The sequence below is a fragment of the Entelurus aequoreus genome, linkage group LG12 (genome assembly GCF_033978785.1).
Source record: "Entelurus aequoreus isolate RoL-2023_Sb linkage group LG12, RoL_Eaeq_v1.1, whole genome shotgun sequence".
Taxonomy (NCBI): domain Eukaryota; kingdom Metazoa; phylum Chordata; class Actinopteri; order Syngnathiformes; family Syngnathidae; genus Entelurus; species Entelurus aequoreus.
The window spans coordinates 16,762,334-16,789,242 of record NC_084742.1 but is presented as its reverse complement, the minus strand read 5'-3'; the positions used below and the strand labels follow the sequence as shown (position 1 = coordinate 16,789,242).

At 39.9% G+C, this 26,909-nt stretch overlaps 1 protein-coding gene across 1 annotated transcript in view; it reads right to left on the bottom strand.

Annotated features, from left to right (window-relative positions):
- chchd3a (coiled-coil-helix-coiled-coil-helix domain containing 3a) overlaps nt 1–26,909 on the bottom strand; it is a 127,677-nt gene that overhangs the window by 26,222 nt on the left and 74,546 nt on the right. The window contains exon 7 of the mRNA XM_062064902.1: nt 15,806–15,876. Within this exon, the coding sequence (XP_061920886.1) occupies nt 15,806–15,876 (71 nt within the window). The remainder of the gene's footprint in view (nt 1–15,805; nt 15,877–26,909) is intronic.

The following is a 26,909-nucleotide window of genomic DNA, read 5'->3' as shown; positions in this document are numbered from 1 at the left end:
GGGTGGGCGCACCCTGCAGACTTAAAGGAAGCATGATATAAAGAGTCACATGCCAGTTTAACACACTAGTTTCACCACAGTAGCCAACACACACAAGCAGTGTCTTAACAGGACAGCATAAAACTAAAGTCAATGTAATGTATATGAATAAAGGTTAACAAAAGTGTCTATTAGAGATGCGCGGATAGGCAATTATTTCATCCGCAACCGCATCACAAAAGTCGTCATCCACCCGCCATCCACCCGAACTAACATTTTATCAAAACCACAACCGCCCGCCACCCACCCGTTGTTATATATCTAATATAGACGATGCAAGGCATTCCTGTTAAAGAAAGGAGACTGATCCAATGCAGCAGAGACATTCAATGCGTGCCACGCATTAATATCTCTTGGCCATACATTAGAGGCTAAGAGATATTAATGTGTGGTAATATTATTTATCATTATTATAATATTATTGTCATTTCCATTAAGAAAGTGTTGACTATTATTGTTATTTTTTCCCCCTGGTCTTTAGTATTCCCTTTTTTAGTTTGTCGCGTACCACTTTGTGTTGTGTTGTGGTGTGCTGTGTCACGCCAAATTTCTTCCCCCTACAAAACCCCCCCCCCATTTACTTCCGTGGTCATGTTTCCTCTTACGTCATTGACAGCGATCAATAGCACTTCGGCTTTGACTGCCCGTCGCTGGAAGGATACTTCGCTTTGACAGCTGCTGGAATCTGAAGAAATCGATTATTGTTTTTTTTTGTACAAGCGCGAAACAGGACAGTCGCGTGCGGGTAAAGGACCCCCGGCAACTTTGTGACTTTATTGGACGCATCCCCGGAAGTAACTGGGGGGAAGGCTTTTGTAGGGGGGAAGAAATTTGGTGTGACAGCTGCAGCAGTGCCTGATGAATAATTGCCTGTTTCAAAGAGTGCTGCTCGTTTTTCCTATGTGGGTAACAACATTTAACTATGTATTTTTTTTTCTGAATTGGTTCAACCGCCACCCGCCCGAATCTATTTAAAATCTATTTTTTTCGTCATGCATCCGCCCGACCCGCGGATTATCCGCGGACTCCGCGGTTGTGTCCGCAAACCGCGCATCTCTAGTGTCTATGGTCTGCAATAAGCAGATAATATACAGTAAATACAATAAATACTAAAAACATGTTTTTTTTCTTTATTCAAACAAAGTGTTACTATTCAAACTGTGTGTAATGTTACAGGGGCCAAAAATATGACATAAATAAATGATAAATGGGTTATACTTGTATAGCGCTTTTCTATCTTCAAGGTACTCAAAGCGCTTTGACAGTATTTCCACATTCACCCATTCACACACACATTCACACACTGATGGCGGGAGCTGCCATGCAAGGCGCTAACCAGCAGCCATCAGGAGCAAGGGTGAAGTGTCTTGCCCAAGGACACAACGGACGTGACTAGGTTGGTAGAAGGTGGGGATTGAACCCCAGTAACCAGCAACCTTCCGATTGCTGGCACAGCCACTCTACCAACTTCGCCACGCCGTCCCATATACTTGTTTAAAAAAAACCTCTGCCTTGTTTTTACTGCGCTACTGTACTTTAGAGTTGGTCATTATGGTGGTATTGGGAGAGCCAAGTATTTTCTGCAGTGGTACTTTGTGAAAAAAGTTTGACAACCACTGCTTTAAAAATTCAACTTGGACATAAGTTAGAGTAGTCTGTGTACAGCTTGAAGGCCAGTGTAGATTTACCGCCGTCTAAAAATGACTTCCTAAAATCACCACAGCACCCCAGCACTCATGCAGCCCCACACCACGGGGCTCTATAAAATTATTGTTAGTACACCTTAGCAAAACATTGTATAATTATTAAATAAAAGACAAAAAAATAAAAAATAATTAAATATAAATGAACAAAGAATACATTTCTTGAGTTAGTAACAGAAAATATTTAAAGTGCATAATTTTGAATGAAATTTAAAAAACACTTTAACCTTTATTTATTATTTATTTATTAACCTACTAAACAAACAAAACATATTTTTAATCAAAATAAGGTAGTCAGAATGAATGGCTTCAATAAGCACATTTTTCAGTGCACAACTTTTCGAAGCGGGGTTTGAAGCATGTTACTGCATGATACTGATAAAGCATGTTACGTCCACCCCTCGCATCCCTCCTCCCCCGGGTGGCCCGCCCCACTATTTGAGAAGAACTGTTCTGACAGTGGATGTGACACAAATAAGTGTTGTCAGATATGAAGACAATAATGACTGTGTTTTAGATGATTTTTAGCATATACTGACTTACAAGCTGTAAACTAACTACTCTATCGTAAATGTAAATTTAAAGTTCTACCAATTTCTGTAGCTGCAATAAAAATCCTTGCTGAAAAGTGAGGGGTGTACTGATTTTTCTGAAAAACCGTGAATACTATATACTGAAAATGGTAGCTATATATAGTTTCCTCTGTTCTGGGAATACTGTTAACTATATTTTGACAATGTTTTTTGCACCAAACTCACTGGACAATAGCATAGTTTTGCTGGAACAGAAAAGTATGTTCCCTAAACTGACCTGAAAGGTGAAAACATAGAACATAGTGCAACATTTTCCTTGGTAAGGTGAAGTATTGAGGTTCAGACGGTAACTACTAACTTTAATTGGTTGGTTATTTAAGAAATGTGTCCCAAAACTTTGTCCATGTCATGCATCAACCTCAAAAGCCCTAATTTTTGGTGATGTTTCATAGGTATTTATAATAACCTGTCCCCATCCTACTTTTAAAAGCATGTATCCCCAAATGTTGCATTATTTTAGAGCAGTGATTCTGTGGTAACTGTGGTATGCTAAATAATCACTTAATTAAATATTCAAACACAGTGTTACTGTTCAAACTGCGTGTAAGGTTACAGTGGCCAACATATTAAATATACTAGTTAAATAAAGCCTCTGCCTTGTTTTTAATGACTACTTAGACCTACTATGCTACTGTATTTTGATAGGATAGACTTTCATTTATCCCACACTGGGGGAATTACGTTGTTGCAGTGCAAGTTTTTACATACAGGAGCAGAAGTAAAATGTAATGAAAACCAAAAAAAAAATTAATGAATACTACATATTGCGCACAAATATGTATGGATAAAAGAAAGTATAACCAAAAACACTAAAATTCGTATTGCACAGCAAGAAAATAGATCATAGAAATCACTGTAAAGTCTTATGGAAGTGGGGAGAAAGGAACTGCAATAGCACTCTTTCTTGGGGTGTGGATGTAACAGTCTAAAGCTGAAGGAGCTACTCAGGGCCTCCACAGTGCCGTGCATGGTGTGAGAGGTATTGGACATTATGGATGTCAACTTGATCAGCATTCTTTTATCAGCTACCTCTTCAATGCTGTCTAGTCGGCAGCCTTGGACGGAGTCAGCTCTCTTAATCAATTGATTAAGTATCTTCCTGTCTCTGACACCACAGTGTCATAAAAAGTGTGCAGCAGTGACCCACACACCCGAAGGAACTTAGTCTCCTTTAGAGGTGTCGTCGACTTTGACCCTTCTTGTACGCAGCGTTTAAATTGTGAGTCCAGTCCAGGTTTAGCGTTGAGGTGAACACCCAGGTATTTAAATGTTACTTAGAGAGCCAAGTGTTTTCTGAGGTAGTAATAGGTGAAAAAAGTTTGAGAACCACTGCCTTAAAGTGTGCCTGATCCACTGCCATTTCCTTCACTTGATGATGACTTCTATCATCTCCTGTTTCGTAGCTATTACGTAGCTATTACGTTCGGCCAAAAAATACCTAAAATGTTTTAGGGCCTAGGATTGATAAATGTCTGTAGTTTCTTTATGCTGTTTGGGGCAGGGCTTGGCTAATGACTAGATTATATTTATTTTATTGTCATTTTAAATAATATATAATAACATTGTGTTTAATGCACACAAACCCATAAATATATAAGATCAATAAGTACTTAGAAAATAAATCATAATTGATTAATTCTTCACATCCGCACTACACACATGCATGGCAAGCACAAAGTGCCTAAAAAATCGCAGTGATCATCAAATAAGTAAATTTTGTATTAAAAAAATGTCAAAAATGTATTGCACAGGCCTTGTGTTTTTTGTGTGTAATATCATTTAGTTTGGTGATGGCTTGAGAATAAAAAATGTTTGATGTGTATTACCTCCCCGCTACATCTCCTTGAGGGGAACGGTTGAAAAAGTGGTGAGCAGGGTGGGATGTGTCTTTCACGATAGTGTCTGTTTCTTGGAGACAACGGGAGGTGAAAATGGATTCAAGGGTTGGTTGGGTTGTGTGTTCCAGGAGCTATTAACACCCTTTTGTCTGCTGGAGAGCTGCTGCCATACCAGACCAGGATAACGTACGCCAGGACACTTTGGACGAAAGATTGGTAGAAGGACAGCAGCAGATTTTGTGACAGGTTGTACTTTTTAAGAACCCTTCAGTACAGTTGATGTTTTCTTTCTTAACCAGGCAGTTTGTGCTTTTTCCTCAAGTGAGGCCCTCTGATATATGTGTTCCTAGAAACTTAAATGTCAGCAGCCTCTCCACACCCTCTCCATATATCTCTAGTGGATGGTGGTCGCTTTTTTTTCTCTTGAAGTAAATATATAAATAAATGGGTTATACTTGTATAGCGCTTTTCTACCTTCAAGGTACTCAAAGCGCTTTGACAGTATTTCCACATTCACCCATTCACACACACATTCACACACTGATGTAAATGATCATCTTTATTTTCTTCTTGGTGTTCAGGGTCAAGTTGTTTACTGTGTATCACTTCGCAAGCCTTTGGACCTCCTCCCTGTATGCCGCCTCATTTCCACCGCTGATAAGGCCCACCAATATATCGACTGGAAATGTAATGATGGCATTGGTGCCATGGGTGGACGTGCAGTCATGTGTGTATAGTGAGTCAAGGAAAGGACTGATGATGCAGCCCTGTGGGGCTCCTGTACTCAGAGACAGGAAGGAGGAGTGGTGGGGGCCCATCCCGACTGACTGCGGTCGGTGGGTTACAAAATCCTGTATCCATATGCAGATGTTATCGTGGAGGCCTAGATCAGACATCTTGCTAAACAGTCTGCTTGGGAGGATTTTATTAAAGGCAGAGCTGTAATCCACAAAAAGCAACCTTGAATATGTTCCTATTTTTTCCAGGTGGAGTAGAACAGTGTGGAGGGCGATGGAGATAGCGTCATCGGTCGACCTGTTGGTTGTCCAAGCGTATTGAGGAGGGTCCAGAGTGGATGGAAGAGCAGCCTTAATATGTTTAGCACTAGTCTCTCCAGGCACTATATAACAATGGGTGTTAGCCACAGGCCTATAGTCTTAAGGCCTGCTACTGCAGTCTGCTTGGGTACTGGTACTATCGTGGATGTTTTGAGGCAAGTGAAGACAGAGCAATGAGACAAGAAGATGTTAAAAATGTCTGTATAAACCTCGGCCAGGTCCCAACAGATAAGGACCCATCCAGGTACACCATCTGGGCCCGCTGCTTTTCGTGTGTCGGTGTTCCTTGTACTTCAGCAGTCTGTAGAATGAGCGCCTGGTTGTTTGACACCTGTGTCGGTGCCACTACAGCCTCTATGGACCGCCTCTCAATGTGGCGAAAGAAGAGGGTGAGTTCCTCAGCTAGCAAAGCGTTGCTGATGGTGGGCGAGTTGATGTTCTGTTTTGGCCTGTGATGTGTCGTATCCCTCGCTACGCAAGTTGTGGATCAGAGTTGCTGAATAGGCGCTCTATCCTCCCCCTGTAGGCATCTCTGATGCCTTTTTTCAGTGGAATTTTCCCAGTTTTGACTGAGACTGATCTAGAGTAATCGTGACCCCCCCCAAAAAAACATAATCTACAATACAACCCAGAAAGAAACAGGAATTGATGTAATGCAACTGAAATGTTGTTAACATGAGAAGGAGTAAGTTTGGTTTGTCTGGGGAAATTGTGTTTACTTCACAAACACTCACCTCCATGGAGTATCCATGAGTTTATCAATATTCAATTATCAAACATGGTTTACAATAAAACTGTAATACTAACCATCAGAAATTCACAGCAGTTTATCATTAACACCGGTAATCAAAGCGCTTTGAGTACCTTGAAGGTAGAAATATACAAGTATAACCCACTTAATTTACCTTGCTACAAGGCCCAGGGAAAGGTAAGGCGTCAGCTGATCCAGGAGTAGGTCATAGCAGGGGTGAGGGAAGCTTGCTCCAGTCGGACAGTAGAGATGGGGCAGCAGGAAGCGTGGACTCGTTGGGAGGAGGCAGCTGATATTGTGGACAGAGCTAAGATGATCTGAGCCACACTGGATCAAGTTCCTCATCCAATCGGTACAGAATGTCCTCCCAAGCCCGTCCAACCTCTTCCGCTGGGGCCTGTCCAAGAAACCACTGGGCCTCTCCTGCCAGAGAGGTGGATCGCTGGAGCACATCCTGAGCTGCTGCCCAAGAGCAATGGGCGATGGGCGCTACTGCCATGACCAAGTGGTGCGGGTCATCGTAGATGCCATCAGCACAGGAATCCGTATACCAGTATACATTAACAATCAACAAGGCAGTCCATTGCTTTTGTTCGGGCTGGAGAAGAGCCACAGCAGCGCCGGATCTAAGCAGGGAGGATGCTGGCAACACCTCAGGACTGGCACCTGAAAGTCGACCTAGGGAGACAGCTCAAATTCCCAGAAGGCCAGATATGGTTCCTGGTGTCAGAAACAACAAGACAAGTGGCTGGAGTTGACTGTTCCCTGAGAAGACCAGTTGGAGAAGTATTAGGAGCTGGCAGGTGAATGCCAAAGCAGGGGATGGAGGACCCAGTGCAACCTCATCGAGGCAGGGTGCAGAGGATTCGTCGGCCAGTCTCTCATCAAAGCACTCAGGATGTTCAGAGTAAAAGGACTGCACAACAAAAGAGCCATCAAAAAGGCAGAAAAGGTGTTGAGATGGCTGTGGATCAAACGGGGCGATCTGTGGACAACAAAAGACTTAGACACAAGCCGGGACTTAATCAACCCGCCTGGGTCGCCTGGGTGAGACCGTCTGATGTTGTGAACACACGTGAACCCAGAATACATCACTGAGGATGTGTCTAAGTTGCACCAAAGTGTATATTAGAACACATTGGAGTTGAGGTTTCTTAACTTTGTCCAAAGGGAAATGTATCTCCAGATGGTAAAACATAGCTTGTGCTTTTCTTCACCTTGCCTCAACATCTTCCTCTGAGCCTCCAGTAGTGGTGACAACTGACTAAATACGTGAATGTGGTAACTCCTTCTAAAAGTTGACCTTTGCATATGATATATCCTCCCGTATTTGAGGGGCATCTATCTTCATTTCGTTGGTCTCAGACGAGTTCACTTTTAGTCCAAATTTGGAAGCTTTGACCTTCAGTGACTCAAACTTATGTCATTCATGAGAAATTTTGTGACTAAGCAAAACTAAATAATTCAATGTAAATTAGCATTGCACTAAACCATTTATTGTGAAGTGAAGCCTTTGTTGGCATGCTAAATTATAACATTACTACAAGGCAGTCCGCTGTGAATACGCCTGTTTGCCTGCCAAATCATTTCAAAAGTACTGATTTGGAAAACGATACACAGCCAACTGAGGAAATCAAACGCATCTCATACTTTTTTAAAGCGTTAATAACAATTAAAAACACTTTCTCAGGAGGTTACCTACAGCCAAAGCTTTTAAAGACAATGTTTTGAACCTGATGTTATTAGAGTGCCTGCCGACAGAAAGATTCCAGTATGTAGTTAATGGAATAGCGCTGTTAATTGGAGCATTTACGTCACATGTGTCAAACACAAGGCCCGCAGGCCAGATCTGGCCCGCCACATCATTCAATGTTGTCCGCAACATTATTTACTATGGCCCGCCACTTTATGTAGTGTGGCCCGCCACTTCATTTAATGTGGATTGCCACATCATCTAATGTGGTCTGCAGTGTCATTCAATGTGGTCCGCCACATCATTAAATGTGGCCTGCCACATTATTTAATGTGGTCTGCAACATAATCTAATGTGGTCTGCAATGTTACTTAATGTGGTTCTCCACATCCTTTAATGGGGTCTGCCACATCATTCAACGTGGTCCACCAAGTCATTAAATGTGGCCCGCCACGTTATTTAATGTAGTCTGCAACATCATTCAATGTGGTCTACTACATCCTTTATTGTGATCCGCCATGTCATTAAAGTGGCCTGCCACATCATGTAATGTGGTTCGCCACCTCATGTAATGTGGTCCGCCACGTCATTTAATGTGGTCTTCTGCATCTTTTGATGTGGTCTACGCATCATTTAAGGTGGTCTGCTACATAATTTAAAGAGGTCCACCACAACATTTAATTTGGTCTTCCACATCATCTAAAATGGTCCGCCACGTCATTCAATGTGGTACTCTGAGGGCAGCCATAATTGCGATGTGGCCCTCAATAAAAACAAGTTTGACACCCCTATTTGACAACGCAAACTTAACGTTTATGCTCTTATTAAGAATGTATTACTGATGTATAAAATACAAGTAAAATAAAACAAGTGTTTTTTGTGTGTTTTGTGTTTTTACTGCTGCTAGTTAGTTTGGTATATTGTGTCGTAAAAAGTTTTTATTCCTCGTGTTCTCTTGACCGCAACAGACAATTTATATTCACCTTGAGATAAAGCGAGGACTGTGGCTCCTGTTATTGTCAACAGGATTACATTGAAAAAAAATCTATTCAAGGGAGGCATTAAATAAACAATAGGCAAAGTAAGTTTTGTAGCCTGAGGGAGGAGACGCGCGACAGTGAGACTAAAATGAGGTTTTATTCTCTGCGGCAAAGCTGAAAATGTTCCGTGCGTACATAATCAGTGGCAAACACAAAGGCGTAACAATGCGGTCTGATCTCAGCGCGAATGCAAACATCAAGGTAAGACATGGAGCAGGCGTGCTTTTTAGTGCTATGTTTTGGTCTCTGTGCGGTGTCCTTGCTCAAGTCAGCAGGGTTAAAGAGAGAGATGAAGAAGCCGTCTGAAAGGTCCGCACTGACAGGAAGCTTAGGTCTCCTTTTCTTTTATATGGCTTTGCATAATTTTTCATCTATCACTTTGCTGCTCCAGACAAAGCCTCCATTGGGAGTCGACGCATGACATGTGGGGCTTCATGCAGCATGCGTGTAACGCAGAAAAGGTCAGGCACTGAAACACTGGACAGTACAATACTGCATCAGATGGAAAAGGAAAAAAACAACAAGCGGTGAATATAACAACATATAAATCAGAAGCAGAGGGATGATGGACTATTTCCACAGGGGACCAGCAGAAGCTTATCTGCAGTCGGTGTCAGAAGGAAAGCGAGCGAAAGTAAAAAGCGAGCGTGTTGTTACATTATAGCTCTCATATTGTGTAAACAAACGTGCAACAAAGGTCTGAGAGGACAAAATGACGCTCAGTTCCTATATTATTATTATTAACCTTTTCCTGGATCAAATTCCAACACTTTTCATGCATTTTCAAAAGCCTTTTTTCAAACTTTGATTTGGAATTTTACAAAATAATAGTCAAGGAGGGCATGTTTTATTTTGAGTCAGTTAGCTTTTCAGCTGACAGAATGGGGTGGGTGGAGCATGTGCTCTTTGGTTTTTGGTGCAGACCTTATTTTGTTTTGTTGCAAAAATGTGTCATTTTTTAAATATTTATTAGTGATGCACAATGGGGGTTTTTTCAAGCTACTATAGATAATTTCATGATATTCAAGACTGATACTAATAACTTTGTGATTCTTTTAAAATGTAGATTCAGGTGGAGTTTGTGCACACCTAACGGTAAGAAATAGTCAAACAAAGGTGGATTTGACTTCAGTATCTTCAACGATGGTAACGGTCTGGTCACCCATCACCATCATTTCCATTATGAAATCAAAGATTGCTTTAGTGCTTGGTTTGATTCTGGGCAAAAATAACAAAAAAAGTTAAGGGCGGATTTTCATAACATTTTCAGGAAATGTTCGAAATGGGATAAAAACATTTAATCAGATTTTTGTAGTTTATAATGAGCTTTGGTAAGTTTACGAATGGCTTACAGCAAGGCACGTAGTCTACAAAGAGCGATAATGTCATCACTCTAACCCACTTTACCCATCAACATCAAACCATTTCTTCAGTAAATTGCAATATTTTAGATTTTTTTTATGTCAATGGTACTGAATTTGAACCAATTGACGTAATAAATGTTATAAATAACAATCATCCATCAAGTTAACTAAATATTTGGTTGTGGAGAAAATACATTTCAAGCACCTATGGAAACACTGTATTGAATGAAGGCTACAACTTTTTCACTTCTGATACGATTCTGATACGATACTGTTAGTGGAGCTTTAAGCATTGGCCGACACGCTGCAGGACTGCGTGCATCGGACATTTTACATGCAAGCTGATATAATTCCATACTTGTTTTACAAAACCCAAAACCAGTGAAGTTGGCACATTGTGTAACTTGTAAATAAAAACAGAATACAATGATTTGCAAATCCTTGTCAACCTATATTCAATTGAATAGACTGCAAAGACAAGATATTTAATGTTCGAACTGAGAAACTTAATTTTTTTTTGCAAATAATCATTAACTTAGAATTTAATGGCAGCAACACATTGCAAAAAAGTTGGCACAGGGGCATTATTACCACTGTGTTACATGGCCTTTCCTTTTAACAACACTTAGTTAAAGTTTGGGAGTGAGGGGACCAATTTTTGAAGCTTTTCAGGTGGAATTATTTCCCATTCTTGCTTGATGTACAGCTTAAGTTGTTCAACAGTCCGGGGTCTCCGTTGTCGTATTTTACGCTTCATAATGCGCCATACATTTTCAATGAGAGACAGGTCTGGACTACAGGCAGGCCAGTCTAGTACCCACACTCTTTTACTATGAAGCCACGTTGATGTAACACGTGGCTTGGCATTGTCTTGCTGAAATAAGCTTGGATGGCAACATATGTTGCTCCAAAACCTGTATGTACCTTTCAGCATTAATGGTGCCTTCACAGATGTGTAGTTCCCCATGCGTTGGGCACTAATACACCCCCATACCATCACAGATGCTGGCTTTTGAACTTTGCGCCTATAACAATCCGGATGGTTCCTTTCCTCTTTGTTCCGGAGGACACGACGTCCACAGTTTCCAAAAACAATTTGAAATGTGGACTCGTTAGACCACAGAACACTTTTACACTTTGCATCAGTCCATCTTAGATGAGCTCGGGCCCAGCAAAGCTGGCGGCGTTTCTGGGTGTTGTTGATAAATGGCTTTGGCTTTGCATAGTACAGTTTTAACTTACTTAATGTAGCAACGAACTGTAGTTACTAACAGTGGTTTTCTGAAGTGTTCCTGAGCCCATGTAGTGATATCGTTTACACACTGATGTCGGTTTTTGATGCAGTACCACCTGTGGGATCCAAGGTCACAGGCATTCAATGTTACGTGCACTGATTTCTCCAGATTCTCTGAACCTTTTGATGATATTACGGACCGTAGATGGTGAAAACCCTAAATTCCTTGCCATAGCTCATTGAGAAATGTTGTTCTTAAACTGTTCGACAATTTGCTCACGCATTTGCTCACAAAGTGGTGACCCTCGCCCCATCCTTGTTTGTGAATGGCTGAGCATTTCATGGAAGCTGCTTTTAAAGTAAAAAAGTTAAGTACAAATGATTGTCACACACACACTAGGTGTGGTGAAATTTGTCCTCTGCATTTGACCCTTCCCCTTGATCACCCCCTGGGAGGTAAGGGGAGCAGTGGGCAGCAGCAGTCATGGCACCCACCTCTTCCCAATTAGCCTGTTCACCTGTGGGATGTTCTAAATAAGTGTTTGATGAGCATTCCTCAACTTTCTCAATCTTTTTTGCCACTTGTGCCAGCTTTTTTTAAACATGTTGCAGGCATCAAATTCCAAATGAGCTAATATTTGCAAAAATTAACAAATTTTTCCAGTTCGAACGTTAAGTGTCTTGTCTTTGCAGTCTATTCAATTGAATATAGGTTGAAAAGGATTTGCAAATCACTGTATTCTGTTTTCATTTACGATTTACACAACGTGCCAACTTCACTGGTTTTGGGGTTTGTACTTGCAGATATCGGACCGTTATTAATATCAGATTGGGACACACCAATTTCTGATACATTTATTTATTAGTGGCAGCCCGAAGACACTTTGCCTTTCTAGTGAAAAAAGTAAACCAGGGGTGTCCAAAGTAGGGCCCACGGTGCACACACTGGCAAACACAGCATTGCATAAAGTTTGGGAACCTAAAAATGCCTCAAAGTTCTTCCCAATAGCCATATTGAAAAGTGAGAGGATGCAATAAGGTCGGAGTGATGCCGTCTCGTTCCGGTCAAGAGAGCTTCATCATATTCGGAAAAGTCTGGCGGGAATAAAAAAAAAGGCGAGGAACAGATGCAGTGCACACTTACATAAACAGTCAGTGCACAACCTCGTCGTGTGTACCCACACACACACACGTCTCCCGTGAGGTCCTACCTCTCGCATTTTCATTTATTTTCAACATGGCCGAGGAAAATGCCGGCGTGAGCCTCTGGAATGAAAGTAACACATTTGGACGCTGCAGGCAGAAAGCTATCACATTCTTGTAAATAAATTGCATGAATGTTGTTTATTTACAGAATGGAGGCGGACAGTACAAGACTGGACAAGCACTATCTCATCCTCCTGTACATCTCTGATGCTGAGGCCAAAGATGCATCATTAAGTCCAATTAACCCACAGCTATGATGCCCCATGACATCCCAGCCCTGCTCTTGTAACACCAGACCTTTTTGACATTTCATTAACACACATGCACACACGCGCACACACACACACACACTCTCTCTTTACTGTTGTAATCCAGTCACAAGCATTCCTAATGCACCTCCTTTAATCCAATCACCCAATTTCAAACTCTTTGTACACATGCCTGTGTCACATGACTAGCCGCCCCTCACAGTTGGCGCTGTCATTTAGCACTAATGTTATTCCAGTGAGTGATATATATTTTTTTACATTAATGCGATTTGGGAAGTCTCAGCTCCAGCCTGTGCGAGTCGAGTGCTACACCCCTGGTGGGCTACGCTAATCAGTTTCCATCGTTTCTCAGGGAGACAATGATCCCAGTGTTAGCACTGACTAATGACAACTAACACAATAATCTCGACTTCCCAAGGGCCTGGGGCCCAATTTGGGCCGGGTGCTTGTGGGCTCCTCATCCACTTTCCCTACATTACTATGGAGCCTAATGATCTGTTATTAAGAAGACAAATGGAACAAGGATGGGAGAAGATTCTTCAAGTTCTCATGTTACATGTCTGTGTTGGACACATGACTGCTTGGATTTGACTTTATTATTAGTGCCATAATAAAGCAATCAATTGTCAACATCACGATTACTCAAATACAGGCGCGGGCTTACCATTAGGAAAACACCAGCAGTTCCCCGGGGCCCCCAAAACATCACATTAATAACAATCTCGAATTAAAGCACGGCCACCATTATGAATGTTTTTTTTTCACACCAGTCACACACTTCGGCCTTCGCAAAAATAGTGCTATGCGTCACATCCGGTCCAACTGTGCTAACAAAATAGTGATCTACGAAAAATGGCTAACACTTTATTAAATGTTTATTATAGTATATTATAGTAGAAGTGTTAGGATCTACATCTGTTGTGCAAGCTTTAATACGCAGGTTGCATAGTAGTTTATAACAACATGATAAATGACCATGTCGTTATTATGTGGAGGGCACCATTGACGAGGTTGGCCTTGGGCCTCCAACTGACTAAATACGTCCGTACTGGATTACCGAACACAATATTGACCCCAAATATAAGACAAAAACATATTTTTTAAAATGTTTTTAAAGACATAACAAAACATAGTGGAAATGTATTGTTTGATGTTGTAATTGTCTTAAAATTTGCATCATAACTTCTCATTTGTTGTTTGCTAACTTTCCATATCTATTTTCCTGCAGGTCTGTGAGAGGAAGAAAAGCTCTGACTCAGTCCATGTCCACACAAACACGGATACTTAATAATCGTATACTTATCTCTGCGTTTAGGCCTCTTGTCCACACGCAAACGCATACTTTTGTCCTTAAAAACGCAGACTTTTGCAAACGCTGGCAAGTTTTTAAACTCTGCTCAGCATATGCGTGTACACGGCTCAAACGGAGACTTGTACGCATCTGATGACGTCACTGCTGTGCGCTGTCATTTCCAGGGCTCAACAATACTGTCTTGCTGGCTTTAAACACTCTTTAAAAGGACTTACTGTACGTTTGAATGTAAACATATTACTATTTTAACTCTACATTGGTTAAAAAAGATGCATCAAAATGTGTTTTGAAACACTTCCGCTACCATAATGACAGTCAGCTATTTTGGATATGATTGCTGTCGGACCTCCAGGTGATGGAACAACTTTGACAAGCAAGACTTTTTGCTTTGTGCCATAAGAAAGGTGCAACATTATCTCAAGGATAATGATTATGAAGTTAACTTCCGTGTGTTGTGGTTGTGCGACTGTGCGCACGCGCCCGAGTGACTAAAAATAAAAAAACATAATGTATCCTTCCTCCTTGTTAGTGTGTACTGATGTCAAAGCCAAATACACTTCATTGCACATGCAATATGTCACTATATCGATGATTACATTTGTTATAATTCTACAAGGGTTTTGCAGGGGCACATGCTCTTTCGAAACTTTCAAGAGGTTTCCTTGGCTCCTCGTTAATGTGCGCTGATTTTAGAAATAATGTACACCTCACTGCACATGTAATATATCACTGTGCTGCTGATTAAACATGTTACATTTCTCAAGTTTTGGGTTTTTAACTGCTTTAAACACTAAAAAAAGATTCATAATGTTCCCTGGGCTCTGTGTAAAGTACAGGCTGGTTTTATAGAAAATGTACATGTCATTGTGCATTTAGTATATCAAAATAAACATTGTAGAAACAGTAGTGTAATGCCACCAAGTCAGTTTTTGCTGCTTTTCCAGGCTTCTGATTGGACATAATGTGCATGACAGCAGGTGTATGCGTTTGTGTGTAAACAGAGACAGTTTTGAAACAACACTTGTGTGAATGGAGCTCATTTCAACCCCGGATATACATTTTTGAAACTATCCGTGTTCGTGTGGACATGGCCTCAGTCAAAGAGAAGTCGTTTGGGGTCACCTGTTGCTGTCTAGAAGACAAATACATGAGTTTTTAGTTTGATTGGGTCCTCAACTAACATTTTGTCCCGGTTTTCTTATATCATCTTGTACGGCCAAACCCTGCGAGGAAAAATCTAGCCTGCGTCTTCTTCTGTTTTACAAAGTTAAAAATGTAATTGCGACAAATACAGATACTTTTTGTGACTGTGTTCTCTTAAACCACTATTGGTATGCTAGCACTGCCAGCATTCAATACTTATTTTGATTTATGTATGTATTTTATGAAGCAGAATTTAGTAAACAAAATAGACAATACATGACTTTGTAAAGCCATTTGTTTGGTTATAAATATATATTTTATAATAATGTAAGTAATTCAGAACATATCTCAAGATTTGTTTTAGGTTAGATACAAAAATACATTAATACCATTGATTAATTTCAGATTCAGGCTTGCAAAAATCAATATCAAGTCAACCAATTGTAATGGGCGTGTCACCTTTTTTGTGACAAAGCCTACTTTTGCTGAAAAGCTTTGGCTTTAAAAGCCACAAAAGAAGCAGGCGACCTTGAGTAGCCAGTCTTTGAGTGCAAGAACTTACTTGAACTTGGCATTCACTTGATCTGCAGCTTTGTGGTAGTTCTCTGTGGTGACCTTGTAGAACTGAGCACTCTGCAGAAAAATAGAAAAAGGACCGGCTTTAAGTCCAAACAACTGTCCACTGAACAAAATCAGAGGCTACTTTTCAGCTAAAAGCACTCTAGGTCAAATAAAACACTTGATGCTTGTGTCATCTACGTATAAAACAGAAGTGTGAGGAGGAGGCTATTGCACATTGTAATAACAGCAGTCAGATAAGGTCAGAGGTTACTAGTAACGGTGGACAAACACCAGGTCAGAATCCCCTCCAGGCGGCTTGTCGTAAATGGAGCAGGGCCACTTCATCTAAACGACTTCTTCAAAAACGGCCATATAACTTCAGTGCTACAACATTTATACTACTCAAGGAAGGTCTGCTTCCTTGCCCTCGCTGGCTGTTGTGAACATTTATGATCAAACTGAGCGGTTGTAAAATGCAATAAATGACTTGATAGAGAGAAGTAAGAAACTTGAGGTGTTTTATACAAAATATCGAGGATAGGGATCTAACGATAGGAACATTTCACGTCACAGTTATCGTGACCTAAATTATCATTGTTATCATGTGCTCAAAAAGTTACTTACCAAAATCTTTTAACCAAATTTTATGTATGTCATGGTGCACCTGCATTGTGGTTGTTGGCGTGCCCTCGAGATACAGAGACAGTATGCGAAGTGCAAATAAGAAGATCTTTTAGTTCGGCACAATAGGTACAAAAAAGGTGACACTGGCAAATAATCTCTCCTGATTCATGATCAGAAACAGGTGAGTCCGCTGATTACTAATCCAGAGCAGGTGTGGAGAACAGCGCTCAGAAACAGTGGTTAAGTCACTGCAAGACAAAACTAACACAGAAAGTGGAACAAAAATGATAGCGATAGGCACGAACAAACACTGAATACAGGAACACAAAACAAAACCCCCAGATATTTCCCGCATATGACGATTAAAGTTTTAAATTAAATTATACAAATCTGTCAAACATTTACATATTTAATCTGTAATAATTACAGTTTGTTCCGAGTTAACTCAAGTTTAATTGTGATTAATCACAGATAACTATAATTTTTTGCTATTAAAACATTTATCCTAGACAGATAATTGTATACATTTTATTATCATGACTGGACACTGAGCTTGTTTTATTGAAAGTATTTTTAAACAATATACTTTTTTGAACAGCTCAACACAAAAAGGACATAAACACGTTTTTAATGTGAATTTAAAAAATTACCTGCAACGTGTTGTCTTGCCAGATTTTGTATTTTGTAGATGTCACTTTCACACATTAATAACACAAAATGTGGATTGTTACTATAGTGGTTTGACTCTTAAAGATGTTTGGTAATGTAATTAATAAATAAATAATGTATTATTAAATAATGTATTACTACCTGAAATAATACTTCTGATATTTTGTACATTACATGTTGTACAAGTTAAGGTTTTCACATCTCTACATGACAATGTTTTAACATTCTCTACTTTTTAATAAAATGTAATATTCAGCCTGCTAAACAGACTAAATTGCAGACTATCAATCATAACAGGCTATAAAATAATAACATAATATAAAATATAAATATAAAATACAATACACTTTATTTCAATCTGCCAGATAACATGTATTTAGGTCACAGATAATATTACAAAATCTTTGACAAAGCATGATCGCAATGTAAGATGATGTTTCATTGTTTTAGTAGTTAGACCGGATGTGACGCGTAACGCTATTGTAGTGAAATGTCTTGATATGTTTTCACAAGTCTCCGGTTAAAAATAGACTTTAGACTTCCTGTCTCCGGTCTTTGTTTCTGTTGAGCTTTTTATTCCATCTCACTAAAGCAATTAGTGTAACAATCTACATTTTATGTTATCAATGCACTCAACTGTAATGTAAACAGCTGCAAAGTGCGCCAGCAGGCGTTCACTCCAATGAAGTCGTCTCACAGCGATCAAAGATAAAATAGTCTTGTCTTGTCAGAACGAATTACCATGGTTTTGGATCAAAGATTTCTATAATGTCCCATTTTCTTTGTGCATTTCTGCTTGTTATTTTCGAGCTCGTGGCTCAACAGTAACTGAACACCATTCCCCACGCTATGGAACGGACCAAGGGTCAAAAAGAATTTAGGACGCATGTGCGTTAATCGCGCCTTAAAAAAATGTGCTCCGTTAAAGGAACTACCCAAAGGTTGACTCATCAAGTTTTATTATACGTCTTCATATTGTGTGAGTGCAATAGTTAAAAGAAAATAGAAGAAATGGAATCACAAGACAACAAAGCTAAAAAAATGGATACAAAAATGCATATACAGGTTTGGATGATAATTTAAAAGCACTTTTTTTAACCGTCTAAATTAATAAAGTATGTCTTAGGTTCTCAGGCAGTAATGTGATTTTTTTAAGTTTAGATTGTGGTATGACGGTTGTAAAGGGGAAAGATGTTGATGTGTCTTGAATTTGTGTAGCATTTAAGATCACTAATGATTAACACGCTAATTGCTTCAGCTGAAAATGGCCAGTATCAACAGTTTGTGAGTTTTTTTAAAAGGTCGGTAATCGATCACGGTTTTACAATAAGCCTAATTTAAAAACAGAAATACTAAATTATACTTTTTTCATCATTATTGCTGTAAATCTTTACATCCCTAATCCAGGATTAGTCGTTTTGTTTTTAATCTGGTAAAATAAAGGGGTCCTGTAGGCCGCAGCTTCTCCTCAAGAAGACATTCATTATAATTGGGCAAAGATCAATAGGAATGAGCTGCACTGCTAAAAACATCAATAGTTAGGTTGGTGAGCCCAAACAAGACGGGACATGACACCGCTGAAAAACGCAGACTGGATGCCTTTTGGACACTTGTACTACATGCTGTCGTTTACAGTCAAATGATGAGGCTCATTCTGTGACATCAATATGTAAATTGCATTCCATGTTTGCTTGAAATGTGATCAGAAATTTGAAGTGCATCATTTTTTTCCATTAGGTCAAGAATTTCATTGTCACAGGATCATAAATTACTCTTAAGTTAACTAATGCATTGATTCATTGTTGTAGACATGACCCACTGATACGCAACACAATAGTCTACACAAGGTGTTCAAAGTATGCTATAGTGAGCCTCTTAGTACAAGTGCACCGCCACAAACGTGTTGTTTGGATCATGTTTTTTGTGTGTTTTTGTTACTAATCTATTTGGAGCATCGGGCCCTATGATTTCTGCATTAACAGAATTAAATTAATATTCAACATTAAAAAGACGACAAAAAGAAGCAAAATGAAAAAATTAATTTGTATTTCTTATCTTGTTTTAGATAAGAATGCACGTTATGAAATTACGTATTTTTGACACCGCTCCCGGTCACGCCCCACCCCAAATTCATTACCTGTCTGTGGGAAAAATTGCATACTTGATTCAAAATGATTAAATTTTCAGAACATGTGCAGGGTCATTAAAAAGCTATTTGCAGGCTGAAAGAGGCCCCCTGGCCGCACTTTGAACACCCGTATTCTAAATCGTTAACATGTAAGTTTTTGTTGTTGCTCTATCTGTGCCTCTGAAACCTTTACCAGACTATGTTTCATTTTAAGAAAAGGGCTTTCAAGAAAACGTGCTGTTTTTGACAGAGAAAGGGTATCCTCCTGGGTGCTGAGATTAAATGGAAGACAGAAAAATGTCTAGAATGCTAAATTTGAAGCGGTAATAGCTGTCTAAATGGCAATAATCGACCTGCTAATCCATTCGGGATAGACAAAAGGCCACAGGTGACAGTGATTGCCACTTTCAATACACACATACATGCACACAATGCCTGCACAATCGAACTTCGGTAGTACAACTCAAAATGTGATCACTTGCTCAGCACCAAACAAAATGCTCTGTTTTTCTGCTATTTTCCCAACTGACTCCTGAACAAGCTGTTCACCTTTTATAGACTCAGTGATGACAGCAAAAAGGTACCACGCTCATTTTGTCTAGAAATATCATAAGTGGCCACAAAGGACAACAAGTCATGGAATGAACAGACTCCAGTGATGTGTTTATGTCCGGGTACAAATCAATAATTATCACCTCTAAAATACATCCAGTTTTTACTGGAGTTTTGTATGTTTTAAGGCAAACAAAACTCTGCTCAGTGGGTGGGGTTAGAGGTAAGAAGGGTGTCGAAAGACAAATTAAGTCGTTAGTGCTAATGCACTGTGGCGATATGGAGGCGATAGAAGCGGCATTTAAAAAGAGACTAAGTCCTCCAGCTTCATTTGTGGAAAAGACGACCCTTTTTTAATGAATGGGGTTAAAATAACTGCTGATGGCTTATTTTCCGCTTATCTGCTACTGCACACAATTATGCAGATGATACAAGGATTGAGAGAAATTCTTCTGTTGTCTGCTGGGTTGAAGATGTTGTTTATTTTATTTTGTTACTTTATCCTGATATTTATCAGCAGTTCAGATTTCACAAAATGCCTTTAAGACAGGGGTTTCCAAACGTTTTATCACTACACTACCATCAGAACTGTCTAAATTAAGTTACGATAACTTATTATTAAAATGTTTAATTATTTTAAATTTTAAAGCCTGTTTATTTCCTATTATTTATTCCAAATCAGTGTGCTGAATTGTGAAAGTGTGTGTTTGTTCATAGTTTACACAGCTGTTTTTACTTGTGATTGATGATCCTAATGATTGCATGTCAATTTAATACCAAATTAAAGAGGTAAGTTTGCCTAACATGTAAAAATACAGTACTACCTGCAATAAAGTCCAATTTTCAGGGGGAATCGGAAATACGATATCATACAGACCTATGCAACATTTTCTTGCTAAGTAGTAGAGTGAGAATCATAACTACTATCATTTGTTACCTAAATAAAAGATGTGGGATTTATCAAATTATGATCAGAGACACCTCAGTTAGCTCAAGCAGTAATTAAAGCAAGCTGTAGATAACATACAGAACAATAGCACATAACTTTTTATTGTTACACAACCCCTCACCCTTTCAGACTGTGACGACACTACAATATGAAGTATAAACAATAAAACAAACAATTTAAATAATGTGAAGGGTAAACTTTTACAGTGTTTACCTTCCTGACGACCTCTCTAATGTTTTGTAATCAATCAGAAACATCAAACACAGATAAAATCCGGCAAACATAGGAAAGTAAGGAGAGACAGTGTTTCGCATATTACACATCATGCGCTGTAGTGGATTTAGCTGGGTGTAACTTTGAATTGGGTGTGATGCTTAGACATTTTTTATAATGTCCTCATATTTTAGTGGACAGGTGAGATTGTGGGGCACATTTTTGTAAACTGGATGTGTTGGTTTGTATTTGTCTGCACCAGGGTTGTACGGTATACCGGTATTAGTATAGTACCGTGGTACTAATGAATCATATTCGGTACTATACCGCCTCTGAAACGTACCGGTCCCCCAAAAAAATCAAGGTACCTTTGCATTTGGGTCAATATGGTTCTTTGTTTTTGCCCAACTATTGCCCTATTGTCACCACACTCATCCACCATGGGGGAGCTGAAAAATCTAATTTCATCAATACCCAAAGTGAAACAAATGTATAGAAAATATGAAAAGAGTGGTATAGGGGAACATGCTGATAAGGGAAAGAAAAGAAAAACAAATCTCAAGCAAGTTGATTGTTAAATATGAGATTGTTTTACAGAGGGCGGGTATTAAGTGAAGATGTAATAAATATATAGATATTGTTTTCAGAGACTATTTGTGGCGGCGGTGAGAGGCGGCATCAGAGGCAGCAGGCTGAGCTGCCTTGCGAGCGCACTGATGGCCTGTCACTGGAAGCCTCTCTGATGAATGGCCATGTTGGATTGGAACAGACGTGTAATATATATCAGGCGTATATTTGCTCTCGCTCTCTTTGTCCGTGTTCCTACTTTGCGCCAGGGTAAAATATGTTGGGAGAAGCCTGAGGTAAAAAAGACGAGAGAGAGAGCAAGAAACTGTAAAGATGGCAAGTTTAAAAATGACATTTGGAGCATCTGCGCTGGAAAAACAGATGGTTCTCAGCACAAAAAAGCAGCACTGCAGTGGGCGCCTCCTGCTTGCTAAGTTTTCGACAAACTTATCATTGAACTAGCTCGTTTTCTCACTCAACCTTTATTCTCTCAGATTCCCTTTTCTCAGTCTGGATTTGACGTGTGAAGGTGATGTGTTGACACTTTGATGCAAGTGATATCGATCAGAGGCCAACATGGCTGATTGATGGTCAGTGCTTGGAGTCGATAACACCTCTGTTAGTTGGGACTCATCTAGTCTACCATCACCAATGTGCTATTATAGGCTATAATGAAGACATATATACCGTAATTTCCGGACTATAAGCCGCACCTGACTATAAGCCGCACCAGCTAAATTTAGGGGAAAATACAGATTGCTCCATATATAAGCCGCACCCGACTATAAGCCGCAGGGTTTTGATGTGTAATTACCGTAGTATATAGGGGTTCCTGCTACCACGGAGGGGATTGTCGGGACAGAGATGACTGTTTGGGAACGCAAAGCGTCCCATTTATTAACAATACATCTTTCAATCATTCAATCAAACTTTCACATGTTTGACATGGAGAACAGCATTCGTGCAGAGTACAAATAATACAACGGTGCAAAGTAATACAAAGTGCTCGCCTGTACGTTATCAAAATAACCAGCCTACCGGTATATGAAAAGTCAGTCTTTAATCATTGTGTCATCGTCTTCCTCCTGCGTACTAAAACCACCGAAATCCTCTTCGCCGGTGTCGGAGAAGAACAGGCCGTAAATAAGCCGCACCCTTGTATAAGCCGCAGGGACCAGAACGAGGGGAAAAAGTAGCGGCTTATAGTCCGGAAATTACGGTAATTCAACAGAAATACTCCACAAATTAAAGGGGCTGTTTGGAACTTGCTCAAAGTTAAGCTTATGTTACCTTTACGTAACATATATATTTTTTACATGTCTATATTTGTCACTGTTACTAATAGTTTTAAATAAAAATTGCTAGTCAGTTCCAAGGAATTATTTTGTCTTTGGTGTGTCAGTCACTGCTGTCTCGTACAGTACACTCAGGGAGTACTTGCACATACACAAAAGCAGTCTAAAAGAAGCAACTGACAATTTCATGTTGATGTTTAGAAAATACATTCAATGAGACAACGTTAGCTATCCAAATCGCTATCATTAGCTAAAAACACACAAAGCTAAGGCATGTACCACAGCTCAGTCGTCATGGAGAGCGGTCGCATCTTTTTTCCCTCCCACAATAGCGGTCGTTTGATTCCACACTTTCTCCTTTTTATATTGTGGATCACGGATTTGTATTTAAACCACCCCTTAAACCACCTAAACAGTGACTTTTATCTCATCTACAATACATCGGCGAAGCACTTTAGCTTCGGAGCTATCGCGATAGCATCGTGATTGACTGCAAATCGAAACAGAAGAAACATGCCCCTGACTGGAAGGATAGACCGAAGGTCAACAATACTACTATTACTTCTACTATCAGGAGACACTGAACTCAACCCTGGACCTGTAACCACACGGTTAATGTTGTCCCGCCTGGCGAAGCCTAGCAATGCTACTGCTAGCGACGCCATTGAAGCTAACTTAGCTGCGGGACCTTTTATCGGCTCATCTCAACTCAAGCTCACCTGTGCTCCAGCGATCGGCGGCTCGACGGAGGACTTCGCCCCGTTCATCGACACGGTCGGCGGCGGCAGTGCAGGACGACCTAGTCACCTACCTAGGTTCCATTCTAGAGGCTAATCTTTCCAGTGATAAAATGGCAACCAAGGTAATCAAAAAGGTCAACCAACGAACAAGATTTCTCTATAGAATCTCCTCTCTGGTCAACAAAAGCACCATGAGGATTCTGGCGGGAACTCTCGTTCAACCCTTTTTTGATTACGCATGCACCTCCTGGTACCCTAGCACCTCCAAAACCCTCAAATTTAAACTCCAAACATCCCAGAACAAGCTAGTCAGATTAATTCTAGACCTCCACCCCAGATCCCACCTCACTCCTACCCACTTCTCCAAAGTGGGGTGGCTCAGGGTGGAGGACAGAGTAAAGCAACTTGCACTGAGCCTAGTCTATAAAATCTGCTACACCTCCCTGATACCGAAGTACATGTCAAACTACTTCCTTAATGTAAATGACCGCCATAACCACAACACCAGGGGGAGCTCCACTAACCACGTTAAACCCAGATTCCGATCTAACAAAGGTCTTAACTCATTCTCTTTCAATGCCACATCAATGTGGAATGCGCTCCCAACAGGTATAAAAGAAAAGGCATCTCTATCCTCCTTCAAAACCGCAATAAAAGTACACCTTCAGGCAGCTACAACCCTAAACTAACACCCTCCCTGGATTGTTAATAATCAAATGTAAACAATCAAATGCAGATACTTTTTCTTATGCCTTCTGATCTCTCTCTCTCTCTCTCTATGTCCACTACTTGCTATACATATCCTACCAAGTCAGACCTACACTGTTCCAATATCCATTTCTCTATTCTCAATTGTTGATGACTGATGATAACAACCAAACCAACCCCCCCGCCCCCCCACACCCCGGATTGTAAATAATGTAAATAATTCAATGTGATTATCTTGTGTGATGACTGCATTATGATGATAGTATATATCTGATATTATATATCTGTATCATGAATCAATTTAAGTGGACCCCGACTTAAACAAGTTGAAAAACTTATTCGGGTGTTACCATTTAGTGGTCAATTGTACGGAATATGTACTTCACTGTGCAACCTACTAATAAAAGTGCTACATAGGTCGTAGTATAAGTCATTAAGTGCTGAAAGACGTAGGGGGGCGGGGTGCAATGCTAAAGACACTCTGCAATAAAGATTGCAAACATCCTTTAAGGGCTATGCAGTGAGAGAATGCTCACACGTATCTTTTTTTTTTTTTGTCCTAACTACAGTCACACGAGCAATTTATTTAAACCGAGGCATAACTCTTCGACACCTGAACTTCTGTACATAAAAGCGTGAGCATTTATCACAACATATTCTTTTTGTAGTCAAGGACTTGAAAGCAGCATGGTTGTTGGACTTCTTATTGTTGACCCTTTCCTTTGACTTACAGGTATCACTTACTGGGACAGACGGCATTGAACGGCCATTTGCGCAACGTGACAAAACCTTGTATGCCTCCCCAGAGTTCAGTTTGGGGTTAGTGTTGTTTCCATGGGAGGCGGCGGGGCTTGAAAGTCTGCATGACCCTTTGTCCTACTTTGTCCTTGAAACACAAAATCTGCAATATATTGTAGTATATTGGATTTTGATCTATGGGAATTCCTGTCCATTCATCCAAAAGTGTGGGTCAGAGGCGACTGATGAGGATGACACAGAAGGCATTCGATGAGTTTGAGGTCAGGAATCATTCAAAATTTCTCAGAAAGATGAAGATGATTTGTCGATGAGTTGTAAAAAAAATTGTGTAAATGGATAAAAAGGTACCAAGGAATACCAGGTGCATTGTTCTGACTATATACAGTACATGAGTGAAAAGGTAGTATGTGATATGGGTTATTGCACATTCTGTAAGAAATATGATTATAAATATTTCACAGTAACGATGAGTGGATATTGGACAATGAGAGTTATATACAGTAATCAAAGTGACAATAATGAGTATTGCAATTGGTGTATAAGGAGGTCCGTAGGTCAAGGAGTTGGACTGTAGGTCAGTGTATAAAAAATATTCACCAAACAGGACCTCCATTTACAGGTTATTTCCAGTGCCATGTTTACTTTCATGTTAAGCAGAGAGTATAACACTGTTAATGCACATCACAACAGTCAACTCCACTAAACTCAACACATGTTAAAAGTGCAATTTAAAAGTTGAAGATGTGCATTTATTAGAAGAAAAGAATGAAGGTTATGGAATTCAGAAATGTTTTGTATATTTCAGCTATATTCCCTAAAATACACATTGAGACAATAAAGTGTGTTTTATCCAATTAAAACACACTTTGGCCCTGATTAAATCTTTGACAAAGGCCAAAGCAATGACGCTTCGAAGATCCTTCCGGTACCGACAAGTAGAACTCAACCAATGCAAAGAGTGTAAAGGTGACTATATGCAGGGCTCAAATTTAACCACGGCAACCGCAGCAAAATCTGTGACCGCCCTTGTGACTTGCCCTATTGCCCTAAAAAAGTTGACCAACATCGACATCAAGAACATGCTGTGACCGCCCTTGACTTTTTACTTGTTAATGGACGAGGGATGTAACGGTAAGCGGTGTAATGATAATTTGCGATAAAATTCCCGACAGTAAGTAATACCGTCTAATTTTTGAATTACCGAAAAACCGTCATTTATTAATGCATTTTAGGCAACACCAAGTCAGGCGCATGCGCACTAGCGTCGTTTGGCTTGATAATCATTGCGGACAAGCTACACGTACTTTGCTCTGGAGATTTCCCCTTGTAGTAAACGGAGCCAAGCGCTTGGTTTAACGTCATTTTCTGCCTTGAAAGAAAATAATGTTTGCCTTGGTGCCCTTCCAACTTGCCTTTAAGGCAACACTTGCCTTGACCTTAAAAAGTACAAATTTGAGGGCTGTATATGGCTGTTATTTCATGCTCAGAGGACTCTAATAACGTTGAAAAACATAATCAGAAGGTTGGCAACAGGCTATTTTTATGCTCTACCTATGAAAACATTACATTTATTAGTATTAATCACACTTTGTGAAAATGTGTTACTGGGATAAACGAGGGACGATTAAATGAGTAATGAAATTAAACAATGGATGTCCGCTAACTTTTTGCAACTCAACGCTAAGAAAACGGAAATGCTGATTATCGGTCCTGCTCAACACCAACCTCTATTTAATAATACCACCTTAACATTTGACAACTAAACAATTAAACAAGGCGACTCGGTAAAGAATCTGGGTATTATCTTCGACCCAACTCTCTCGTTTGAGTCACACATTAAGAGTGTTACTAAAATGGCCTTCTTTCATCTCCGTAATATCGCTAAAATTCGTTCCATTTTG